At 38.2% G+C, this 12,321-nt stretch overlaps 2 protein-coding genes across 2 annotated transcripts; one reads left to right on the forward strand and one right to left on the reverse strand.

The window, feature by feature from the left end:
- The first annotated feature begins 49 nt into the window (after positions 1 to 49).
- On the forward strand, positions 50 to 5,648 carry naa30 (N-alpha-acetyltransferase 30, NatC catalytic subunit). The gene is made up of 4 exons (XM_027172738.2): positions 50 to 1,075; positions 2,059 to 2,182; positions 2,389 to 2,444; positions 2,611 to 5,648. The coding sequence occupies exons 1-4, from the start codon at positions 263 to 265 to the stop codon at positions 2,746 to 2,748; spliced, it is 1,131 nt and encodes a 376-aa protein (XP_027028539.1). The 5' UTR covers positions 50 to 262; the 3' UTR covers positions 2,749 to 5,648.
- Positions 5,458 to 9,960, reverse strand: LOC113659380. The gene is made up of 5 exons (XM_027172104.2): positions 9,177 to 9,960; positions 8,890 to 8,957; positions 8,681 to 8,752; positions 7,122 to 7,227; positions 5,458 to 6,998 (listed from the first exon to the last, which is right to left on the reverse strand). The coding sequence occupies exons 1-5, from the start codon at positions 9,376 to 9,378 to the stop codon at positions 6,556 to 6,558; spliced, it is 891 nt and encodes a 296-aa protein (XP_027027905.2). The 5' UTR covers positions 9,379 to 9,960; the 3' UTR covers positions 5,458 to 6,555.
- Positions 9,961 to 12,321: the final 2,361 nt, after the last annotated feature.

The raw sequence follows: 12,321 nt of genomic DNA on the forward strand, positions 1-12,321 counted from the left end.
CCCTGATACTTCATTTCCCAGCATTCCCTATGTGTCGCAAATTGCCAAACCTGCTTTGCGGCAGCTGATAGGCCAGCTAGTGTGAAGTGACTTGAGTAATGGCTAGAGGGGACACGAGATAGCAAACGAGATTATAGTTATTCGCTCATTTTTATTTTACCGATACTGTAAATTCGGCGGGTATTTGTCTTATTGGTTGTTTAGCTCGAGAGCTCGGTTTGGGCTTGCTTCTTTTGTTTACATCCATACTGCATGCAGTGGAATGGCTGAAGTGCCGCCTGGGCCTAACACACTGCCTGCGTCCTCGGCCGAAATTATATCGCTGCCCGCGGATGGCTGCTCGTTCCTGGGGAACAATGAAAAATTGGACCGCGATCGAGGAGATGTTATAGCTCGGGCGACAGAGGCGCAACAAGCCACTGAGCCCAAAGGGATAGTAAAATTGAGCCAGAACAGCGTTTATCACCACAATTCGGCTCCTCAGCTACATTCTTCACCGTCCCAGATCAACGGCATCGCCTGCCACCCAGAGCACGACGAGCACCGCGGCCATAAAATCGCTCAAAATCACGTCCAGCACCGAGCTCACAGAGAGCCCGACTGTCAGCTCACTGCTTCTGAATACGTGGATTGCATTGACGAGTGGGGAAACAGGGAATTCGCGTATAACAACCGCGACTGCTCGCTACCCAGTAACGGAGTCGACTCCCCTGATCTCTCGGCCATAACCGAGCCCGGCTGTTCGGATCAGCACGAAACAGATAGGTGTCTAAACGCCGAGCTCGGCAGGACTGTGTGTCGCTCCGAGTGTATCGATAATGTGCAGAAAGCAGCAGAGGACAGAGAGCCAGGCCTGGGGCCGCAGGGAGCTGGAGTTCAGGAGACAGCACTAGAGGATCAGATAGCAAAGCTGTCAGTGAGCACAGCGGATCACAGCCCCATCACTTATGTGAGATACGAGTCCGAGCTGCAGATGCCGGATATAATACGGCTCATAACTAAAGACTTGTCCGAGCCTTACTCCATATACACCTATAGGTACTTCATTCACAACTGGCCCCAGCTCTGCTTTCTGGTATGTATGTAGTTATACTGCCTACTAGGGGTGGGCGATATGGCATTAAACACATCACGATACATGATCTATACATTTTTGACACATTACATATAACAATATTTAGATTTGTTTACAGATTTCCAGACAAAATAGTACTATCCGTGTGAAAGTCGTGTTTTTTGTGTGCAAGTTTGGATCTCCTTCATGCATCACATGCAGTAGTTTCCATTTTTATGTTGCAGAAGCAGCTTCTGGATGCTGTTCAGTGTTCAGATAAAAATAGGAGTTCTACTGTTCACAACCACTGCTTTCTGACAGCATGTTAGCTAAATACAGGCTACATAATGGCTTTTTGTGTCGTTTTTGTTTTACTTTAACTTGACGTTAATTCATTTTTTTTTTGATTCACCTAAAACTTTGCAGGGTAAAACACTATACCATATTCAAATCAAGAGAAAAGGCATCAGTACAGATTGGTATATTGGGATACACAGTGAAACAAAACCTAATTGTTAAAGAACTAGTTCCTTTTGGTAGAACCGTGTGAGCAGATCTTGTCAATACAGCTCAGTGAACCAATATTATTTGGCAACCAATTTGATTCCATTATAATAATAGACTACTCAGAACACTGACATCTTAGCAAACAAAGTTAATAATAAATAATCAATTAATTTTTAGCAGTCATCTGTTAGCGTTTTAAAAAAACTGCAAAAATCAGACCGTGTGAGACTTGTTCTGTGCTAAATAAATAATGCACTTATGAATAGTTTTAAAATGTAAAAAAAAAAAAAGTAATATATTTTAAGACACATGAAATGAAAAGACACGCCTATAAAAATAACTGGGTTCTCAAACATAGATCTTTTTTAATCATTTATGTAATTACCTGCATTTATTTAGATAGTTTATTGTTATAAGTACTTTCTTGCTTTATTTCCCCCAAATCAAGGTATAGGATGTCATTTATGTGATGATTTTAACATTCTGTTGTTTTATAGGCAATGGTGGAGAAAAACTGTGTTGGTGCCATTGTATGTAAGTTGGACATGCATAAGAAGATGTTCAGACGAGGATACATTGCTATGCTTGCTGTGGATTCTAAATTTCGCAGGAAAGGCATCGGTACGTGTGTTTCACGCATGGTCGTGTTTAAGCTTGCCACTAAACGTCTTTTTAAGAGTCTTTCAAAGAGATATTTGAATGACTACCTAATCGGTTAATTTTTTCTTCTTCAGTAGTTTATGGCATGCAGTCAGTTCACATTGGTGCTTGAATTCAATGACCGAGTCGAATGGTCATTAACGTATATTTTTCTGTTGTCGTTTCAGGTACAAACCTTGTTAAAAAGGCCATCTATGCCATGGTGGAAGGGGACTGTGATGAGGTAAGAGACGCATCAAGAGACAGTACATATTCATGCACAAATCCCTGTGGATGTTGCCTACTGTTGTTCTTTTTGCCCTGTGTTGTTACCATCATTGTTTCTGATGAAATACTCACGACCTCTCCTAAATAGGACATTCTGCATGTTTCCTTGCTGTGTTGTGCAGGTGGTGCTGGAGACCGAAATCACCAACAAATCAGCCCTGAAACTTTATGAGAACCTGGGCTTTGTCAGGGACAAGCGGCTGTTCAGATACTATTTAAATGGAGTGGATGCTCTCCGGCTCAAGCTGTGGCTACGCTGAGTTTTCCTGCGATGTCCCGAACTGTCCCTCAATTTCTCTGTCCTCCTGTCCCTGTTTCCAAGTGAGTACGGAGAGTTGGTCTCCAGCAAGCAACAAAGGGGAGGCAGCCGCATGAAAAACAAGCAAAATGTAATAGAGTTTTATGTACCTTTCTCTGTGCGAGAGAAGTTATTGCAAAAAATGGGGGTGCTAATATTTAAAGCAGTCACTGACTCCGAAGAGGAAAAGTTTCTGGATTTCGCTGTTGTCCAAAAGCCTGATTGCAGGTGGTTGTGTGAATGCAGGACATTAGCGTCACCTCTAGGAGTTGTGTCGAACTGGATCAGGCTAAAAGAAAGAAAACAAGGCATCACCCTCCTATTCTTTTATTTTTTATGAGTAATTGTAACTGAGGGATGGAAAATAAAATTCTACCGTCAAAAATTAAACATGCGAGAAAAATAGAAGCTACACTAACAAATCTGATTTTTCTGTTTTTCCTTTATTTTTATTTTATTTTTTTAATTATTTTTTTTTTCCTCAGAAGAGGTTTCAAGGGGATGCTCTGATTGTGTTAGAAGCCAATACATGGGCTTGTGTGTGTGTGTGTATAAAGGGGCCTATTATTTTATGTGTGTATTTTATTCCCTATATTTGAACAGACCAAGCTCTTTTCATTGTAGGAATACAGCTGCTTAAGCCAGATATGCACTTCTTGGTAAAGGAAGACACCACATTGCACTCAGAGATATTGTCCATACATACAAAGCCATTAAATTGCTAAAACAGGCAAATTAAATGAGTTATTACCAGAAATCAGTGTCTGCACCTAAACTGTGCCAGAATGATCCAAATATTCTGTTATCCTAATTTCTTTAGAGCAGCGGGACACACAACTACATGCCTGCACAGTTTGTTGATTTTCAGCCACTAAAACTAGTAATTGCTTGAGTCAGATGTTCTTGAGAAGAAATCACCAAACTGTGCACACCACCTGATTTAAAATGTGCTGCATTGTTTTATGCATTGTATTTTTTTTGTTTTTGGCTTGTTTTTAAAATTTATTTGTTTGAAAAGATTTCTTTGTTGCATCTAAATCCACATACAGCACCAGAACCGTATAAGGAAAAAATCCATCCATCTTTATAAAATGACAGGGTGTTTTTAACAGAAATGTTAATGAATCACTGACAAAAATGTCCTTAATATAAAGAATGAATTCACACATTTACAAATAAAAACCAATGCACTTTTCTCACAATGTACCCAACATAAACAGATATCTTCAAAGGGTTGTGCAGTGTAGAATGATGCATAACTTACTGACTGCCAAAGGGGCAACTCGACTGTGCTCGTCAATAGTTAATTCCTAATGAATGCCTTGTACTCAAATATGCCATATGTTGGGGAAAGAAATGTAATAACTTCCTCATTCTGTGCGGATCACCTGTGCTGTCTGGCACTGCTTTAGTTTAACAGCAGGGGTCAGCATAGAAGAATAAGCGGCTCATCATTCTGTATTAACAACCACTTACGCGGAGGAGGATATGCAACAATTTACAATGTTAAGAAGTTGTTTCACAGAGTGTGTGCTATATAGTGTGATAAATTTTATATGGTGTTAGAATTTAAGACTGATTAAAAGTATAGATGAGTAAAGACCCCACATTGCAAGGTAGTTCATTGTTTTTATTTGTTGTTCCCCCTTATAAATACTGATCTGCGTTCTCTCGCAATCCTGCCTGATGTGCTTTGCTGGTTATTCCTTGAAAACCATGCAAATTTTTGGTGGGGAAAATGTGATCCTTTTTTTTTTTTGTACAGAGGTGCAGCAGTATTGTTCAGAGACATTCTGGAATTTTTATTTTTTTTTCTTGCTGAAGAACTGAATTGTGCATTTGTATTTTGTGAACCTAAACTGCATAAGAAATGTAAAGCTTATGCTAAAGTGGAATTCATTGCTATGTTTATTGGACACAGTGAAAACAGCCAGATGCTGTGTACCCTCAAAACAAACAGGCTCAGGTGTCCAGTTCTCCTTTTGGTCTCTTCTTCCTTGAGAAGAGTTCTTTTACAAGAGCTCTTTTAGACCCCTTTCTTATTAAAAACCATAATATCCTTTAGAGGGAGTTTGTTTATGTAAAGGGTTAGGCTCCTTCAGCATGTGAATAGCTGTTGAGAGATGGAAATGTGAGCTCTTATTGTGCAAATGCCCCCTCTCATCATTCACCACTGTTGAACGATATGCCTCTGATTTAAATAACTCCCAACTCTTTTGGCCTAATCTGTGTTAGGAATAAGTCTAAATCCAAATCTCTGAACAGATGCTGATGACTGTTTGGTGACTTGGGCAGTTCTGTATCTGTTCATCTTTGTTCTGCTACTAGGTTAAGCGATGTGATGAGGCGCATACACAATTCTAAAAGAGCTTAGAATAGTTGCACTTTCAATTACATTGCTACTTAATTTTCTTTACTAATGTCTGAGATCTTTAATATAGGTTCTTTAACAAAAACCCAACAGCTTCTGAAGTAACAGCTGGCAGGTCCTAGCTGCATATTACACCATTCTTATTAGTAAAAGTAGACATGATCCTGTGTGGTCTGGTCATGGCTTGATCAAGGAATGATCAGTGGGGCTGCTTTCTACCATAAACATTTTTGTTGTGTGTGAGATCTGGTTCCTAGTTGCTTCTGTATTTTTTTTTTTTTTTTTTTTTTTTTTTTTTTATAAAAAGGATTCTTGCACCTCACTGAGTCATGGAGTTGGGAAATACAGTATGGTCCACATGTTTCGTCATCACATTCAGCTTCCATTCACACTCACCTCTGACAACATTTCTTGCAAATTTTCTTTGATTTCATGTGGACAACAGACTTTGTTTAAAAAGTATAAATAAATTATTTGATTTTTTATTGCAATGTGTAGTTGTTTAATTTGCCATCTGCTTTACTTGATTATTACTGTTTTTTTATTTGTACCTGAGTATCTGTTTTGTCTTGTTGTACATCCTTTATGAATATTGGCTGACTCGGATGAAAATGAACATATTCATATTATATTACTTTACAATGCACTTTATTACACGGAAAATTAGTTTTAAGATCAAATTTATCTCGTATCAAACCGAATAAGCACTATCAAACTGAATTTATTGTGGTTGGTAATTAGCAACTCATTTAAATTGGTGTTAAATTCATATTTCTACTGGATAAAGCCCACAATACAACCAAAATGAATGTGTATTTTATCATGATAATTATGTCAGCTGGGAACCATTCAGCAGCAGCTAACACATTGTTTTCAGGAGGCTTGGGAACAGGAAATCCACCATGAAGCTGCGCTTTGCCTGCCCAACATATCAGCTGACATTTAGGTTTATTTTTAGATTAAAACCTTTCATCATAGAACATATTTTTATTGGTTTGCGGTATTTAGTTTTTACATCCAATTATGTTATATGGAACAATCAGTGATTAAATATGATCAATCATTTGCAATAAAATTAAGGAGAGCTAAACATTAAACACTGGTCACTTTTTCACAACACAAATGGACTTTAGCACATGATTCAGTTAGCTTAATGTATTTACATTAGCAAATAATGCATTTGTTAAACATTTGTTCAGTGTCCAAGGTGACCGATGAAAACACACAAGCCATTTAGAAAGCTGTAGAATAAAATATATATGTATATATTGGACTTTATAACAAGATACATTACGATTAGTTTGTGTATTTTTTTGACTCCATATATAGTAACGAAGGGGTTAGACAAGGATATCCACATCGATAGCTAAGCTATGTCGGTTTGTCCCAATTTTTCCATTACCGGTGAATAGAATTTACCTGACCAGAAGTATTCCATTTCATTTCCCCGTTTTCTTTTTCACGACTTTCCCAGTGTGTGTCTTGCCACAGTTTGTGTCCCCACTGGCTCTCCAGTATGTCCCAAGTGTTTAAACGGTTTTGCTCATTCTTTCGAAAATCCTCAAGCCAAGGTAAATTCTGCTGTCTTATTCTCCCTGGTGATATTGTTACACTTTCATTCAAGTCCCTGGACAAATTACCCTTCAGTCCAACTTCTGATTTTAGTCGTCTTGTCATTTCTTCCATTCCTGAGTCTGGCTCTGGCATCAGTGGAGGACTTGGCTGCAGAAGCTCCCTGAAGTCTAGATTCTGTCCCTTTGTCTCATCCCAGAAGATGTCTCTCTGAGTTGGCCTGGACACCACTCTGATTTTTTCTATCCGCGAATTACCAGCTCCTCCAACTGGAGAAATCAGAGAAGTTGATAAGAGCTTGTCTTCTTTAAAACAAACTTTAACTTTAACTGAATCAGAAAATACATCTAAACACTCTTCTAAATCAAAACCATTCTTGTTTAATCGCTCACCAGTGGAAGTATAAATTCTTTGCTGTTCCCTAATGTGCTGCTGACGCTTCTTGGTTCTTTCACCAATCAGGAGTGTCTGGGCTTGCAGAAACCCTCCTTTGTTTCTCTGTGTGATATATAAACCCACTTAAGAAATCCTTTCATTACGAGGTGGCAACATTTTGGGTTGCAATAATAGTTTAACACTTTATGCTGTAATTTAGGACCCTCTCAATGCTGAAATGGTTTATTTATTGGAGGGTACATTTAAAAGGCAAAAACCTATTACAGGTGACCTCTTATCTAATGATGATCTGATGACCCCTGATGATGACCAGTTAGAACAGATATTGTTCATTGTTTATAGTTCTGGGCTTTCCTTAAAGGAAGGAGGACCTGTCTTGTACCAGCAAAGTGTATTCCATGGAGGAAGCACTGTGGCTTCAGCCCAGACTACTTTCCACTCCAGCAGCATGGTAATCAGACCCACAGGGAGTACCAGCTGTCTGCGGTGTACTTCTTCTCTAATAACTTCTATGTGGGGTTCTAAACATCTATAATAGATCACACCTATGTTCTATGCTGTTTTTTATGTTAACCTACAGGAACTTGTTTGGACAAATGCTGCTATATCACATTTGTCATATTTAAAATCCAGCAGTAACAAATGCAGTCTAATCCATTTACATTTATGGCATTTGGCAGATGCAGAGAATATTATCCAGAGTGACTTAAATTTTATCTCATTTTATACATCTGAGCATTTGAGGGTTAAGGCCCTTGCTTGGGGACCCAGCAGTGGCAGCTTGGTGAATGTGGGATTCCAAATCCTTCGGTAGACCACCAACTTAACCGCTTAATTCACATCCCCCAGAATGCCTTATCTCTAATCTAGCCTAAGATATATAACAAAATGTTTATATATATATATATATATATATATATATATATATATATATATATATATATATATATATATATATAATGTGGAGCAATCATGGCCTAATGGTTAGAGAGTCTGACTTGTAACCCGTGGGTTGTGGGTTTAAGTCTCAGGCCGGCCACGACTGAGGTGCCCTTGAGTAAGGCACCGAATCCCCCCCAACTGCTCCCCGGGCACCGCAGCATAAATGGCTGCCCACTGCTCCGGGTGTGTGTTCATGGTGTGTGTGTTCACTGCTGTGTGTGCACTTTGGATGGGTCAAATGCAGAGAACGAATGCAGAGGACGAGAGTATGGGTCACCGTACTTAGTCGTATGTCACTTCACTTTTTTATATATATATATATATATATATATATATATATATATATATATATATATATATATCTATATGGACCTGAATGGTTGATCTGGGTGAACTCAAACACCCTTGTTAAAGGCTGTGGAGTTTCACATCTAGGTGGCCAATATGCCAACTTGATGCCACCTCACAGCTCCAGGTCACAGGTTTGATCTTAAGCTTAAGTTTCTGCCTTAGTAGTGTTTTGCATGTTATCCCCATGTTTCCAACAGGTTCTCTGCTTTTCTTTTATCTCCAAAACAAACAATGAAAGGCAGATTAATGGTCATGTGTGTACCATGGAAACATGTTCGTTAGAAGACATAGATGCTGCTGACAGCTCCATTGGACATGTTATTGGTTTCCATGCCTGTGAGCAAAGGGAAATAATCAAGGTCAGCTCCACTGCAATCAATTGCATGGCTACATTAGAAACAGAACCAGAAAGAGCTTTATTTATTAGTTCCATTTTGTATGAACAGCTAAGATTATGGTGACATTTTAGACCTTTGCTCTTTGTGGTGGATGAGACTTGATAATGCTTTGGACTGGTTTAGCATATAGATTCCGTGAGTCTGTAAAAGACATTTTACAACACAATGAAACCAGCACACTTAAAGAAAACAAATGGTGACAATTCATAATGCAATTATGAATATGTACAACATAGAATTCTCTTATAAACCATAATCATGTCTGTAGGTCTTGAAAAAATGGAAAAGGTCTGGGCTTTAAAAAGCTGCTGTTCACAAGATATAAAAAAAGAACTGAATTTGGATTAAAAATAAACTGACCTGGTGGTGAAGAAATAATTTGAGGTACATGCTGCTTAAGCGGTGGCAGCTGGCTGATCTGCCGGTGTCCTAGAATTCCCTGCTGGTGTTGTGGTAAACGTTGCGCAGCAGTGATCTTCCTCGGTGAGACTGCTTGACAGAGAGGCTGTTCCTCTTTTGGTGTGACTTTGCAAATTTTTGGTCTGGAGTTGCTAGTCCCCATTTTAAATTCATTCGCAGAAGAATTGATTTACACTGAAAATCCCTTATAATGCTACATCAAATTAGAATCCCATCAAATTTAAATGCACTGAAATGATCCTTACAGACATGGAGACATCATGAGGGTCAGCATTTCATGGCGCAATCCAAGTATCTTTAAACCTTTGACTTCCTGTGAGTCTTTTGCGTATTCTATTGGCACTCATGTCTGACTGATCTGAGCTTCAGCACTAGTTATCCTCTACCTTTAATTTATGTTAAACTATTCAGAAGTGTAGAGACTGTCAGGTATTATGTCCCTCTTCTTGCTTTATATTTCTCAGGGTTTTTTTTGTCATAATGTGGCATGTTACCATAGTGACATTCCTCATGGGTTACTCTGTAACAGAGTGGAAATGGTTGGATGCTGACGCAGGGACGTCTCTCCTTCTGCCTGGCCAGGCATGCCCCAGTTGTAGGGGCTGTGTTTGATGATTGACAGGATCTGCTACTTGTAAAACAACTCTTTATGGTTTGTGTTTTAGATTTTATAGGTCTAACCAATTGAATTGAAGGTCATGCAGTGCACATTTATTCAGTCATCCAAACAACCAATCATGTGGCAGATACATACTGCATAAAATCATGTAGATTCAGGTCAAGAGTACAGTGTGATTTCTGTGACGTTAACCCTGGTACAGATGTTGGTTCCAGATGGGCTGATTTCAGTATTTGACCTACTGCTGATCTCCTGGTATGCTCACACACAACAGCCTTTAGAGTTTACACAGAATGGTGTGAAAATAAAAAAGACCGTGTTGATAAGAGAATGAAAATGTAAAATAATGGGTTTGGCTCAAACTGTCATGAAGGATATACTAACATATAATCACCATAACCATGGTGAACAGGAAGGCATCTCATGCACAGCATGAACAAGTACCATTGTACCTTAAGGTTGGTGAGCAAGACCAGCAAAACGTCACATTGTGTTTCACTCCTATCAGCCAAGAACACGAATTATAGGCACATGCTTATTAAAGGTGAACGATGGAGATTAGAAAATGTCTATGTACTCAAACTGCATGTTTTTTATTCATATAGCAAAATGTGAAGCCGACTGAGATGTCTTTGTTTTCACAATGACCAAATGGACCACAAAGAAACCATACTCACATCGCCTCTGACCGTGACTTGTGTTTGCACAACCATATAATACTAAGATCTCATCATGTGCCTTTTCTGGCATATTGTAAGAGTCAGTGTCATTTTTGGCATGAGAGATTTCTTCATGTTTCCCAGAAGCAGGGGCGGTTCTAGGCCTTTTTTAGGGTGGCTCCATCCCCCCAGTCTGTAATCTCAGCCACCGTAAAACTATAAGTATAATTTTTACTTTCATAAATAAACAATAAAAATTCCGTTAAAATGCAGGACATGTCGTCGATGGGAAAGAAAATTATTTATCAGTTTCATCCAAGAGCGATTGTAGTCTTTCAAAAGTGCGTCTTCAGCTGTCTGCTTTATTTGAACGGAGAAGCACAGGTACGCGCAGCGTGCACGCGCAGTCAGAGCTGGAGGCGTTTATCTATAACGTTAATCGGCGGAAAGACGCAAAGACGGCAACCAAAAGTAATGAAATTTCACTATTCTTATTACCAGAGTTGTCATATAATATATAATATAAAACTCTTCTTGTTTTAAATTCTCACTGAGGGCTAAGCCCTCTAAAGATGAAATCCTAGAACCGACCCTGCCCAGCAGTTTATTTTTGAAAACATTTATTACCAACAAGAAGCCCAAGAAAAAATGATCTGCACTACAACAATATTATAACAGAATCCTAAAACAAGTGACAAGTGTTCAGCTTTTCTTCCATCTGGACCACATGGGGAGTACTGTAGATGTCATTTCAACATATGGATGTTATTTTTTTTTTTTTTATGTAACTCGATTTTTTTTTGCTTTGTGCTCATATTTATATAATAAGTGGCAAAACATTTAAAATAATCAAAACTGAAATAAATAATGAAACTATCAAAAATCTCAGAATCAGGGCTTGTGGTGTTGACAGTTCAGCGTTTCTGTTATGCATTGTATTTAACACTTCACTATCAGAATATTACTAGTTTTTAACTGATGATTAAGCAATTTTGAGAAAATCTATCAGAGTTAGAAGTGTCTTTCAGGACAGAAAGATTTCAGGACAGAAAGATTGCATCAATAAATGTAGAGGAACAGAAAGAAGCCAGAACCAATAAATTAAACATAATCTATAGAAAGAACTGAAAGCAATGCAAAACTAAAGCAGAAGAGAAAGTTTAGGGAAAGTAAAAGACGGGTAAAAAGGTTATGGCCAATTCATCGGTAGAGGATATTTTATGTTTTACTTTAGGTAGTATCCAAACTTTTTGAAACATGTATAGAGAAAAAAGGGAGAAGATTGTTTGCATTTCATTGTTTTTAATTTAGGAGTAGAATCTGGAATAATCATATTATAATATTAGTATATGCATGTAATTATAATACATTCCACATTTGATACTTGACAAAGAAATCTTAAAACAATTTTGAGTTTGGGATAAGAATCAGGTTCTTTGAAATTTAATGTAAGAAAAAAAGTTTTTATGTATGTTTAAATCAAGTCATACATAGATCATGTCTAATACAAATGTTTTAAGTCTCAAAGAACTACTGAATTTGTATATTGTATACACTGTTCAGAAATAATCCTCTTTAGTTTTCCTCATTTATAAAATATGCATGTTTTTGTATCTCTGTGACTCAACAAAATGATGCGAGTCTTCATTCTGTACCGCGGGTGGGTTCATGCTGTGCTCTCCAAGATGATGGTAATGAGACTGTAATATGGACTGAAAGTGTTTAGTGGTTTGCAGTAAATAGTGTTCCCTTCTCTTTCGGCTAAACACTATTCTCTGCTTCATTTTAAATCAATGGGGCATCAATC

Source organism: Tachysurus fulvidraco, chromosome 12 (assembly GCF_022655615.1).
Source record: "Tachysurus fulvidraco isolate hzauxx_2018 chromosome 12, HZAU_PFXX_2.0, whole genome shotgun sequence".
In the NCBI taxonomy this organism is placed as follows: domain Eukaryota; kingdom Metazoa; phylum Chordata; class Actinopteri; order Siluriformes; family Bagridae; genus Tachysurus; species Tachysurus fulvidraco.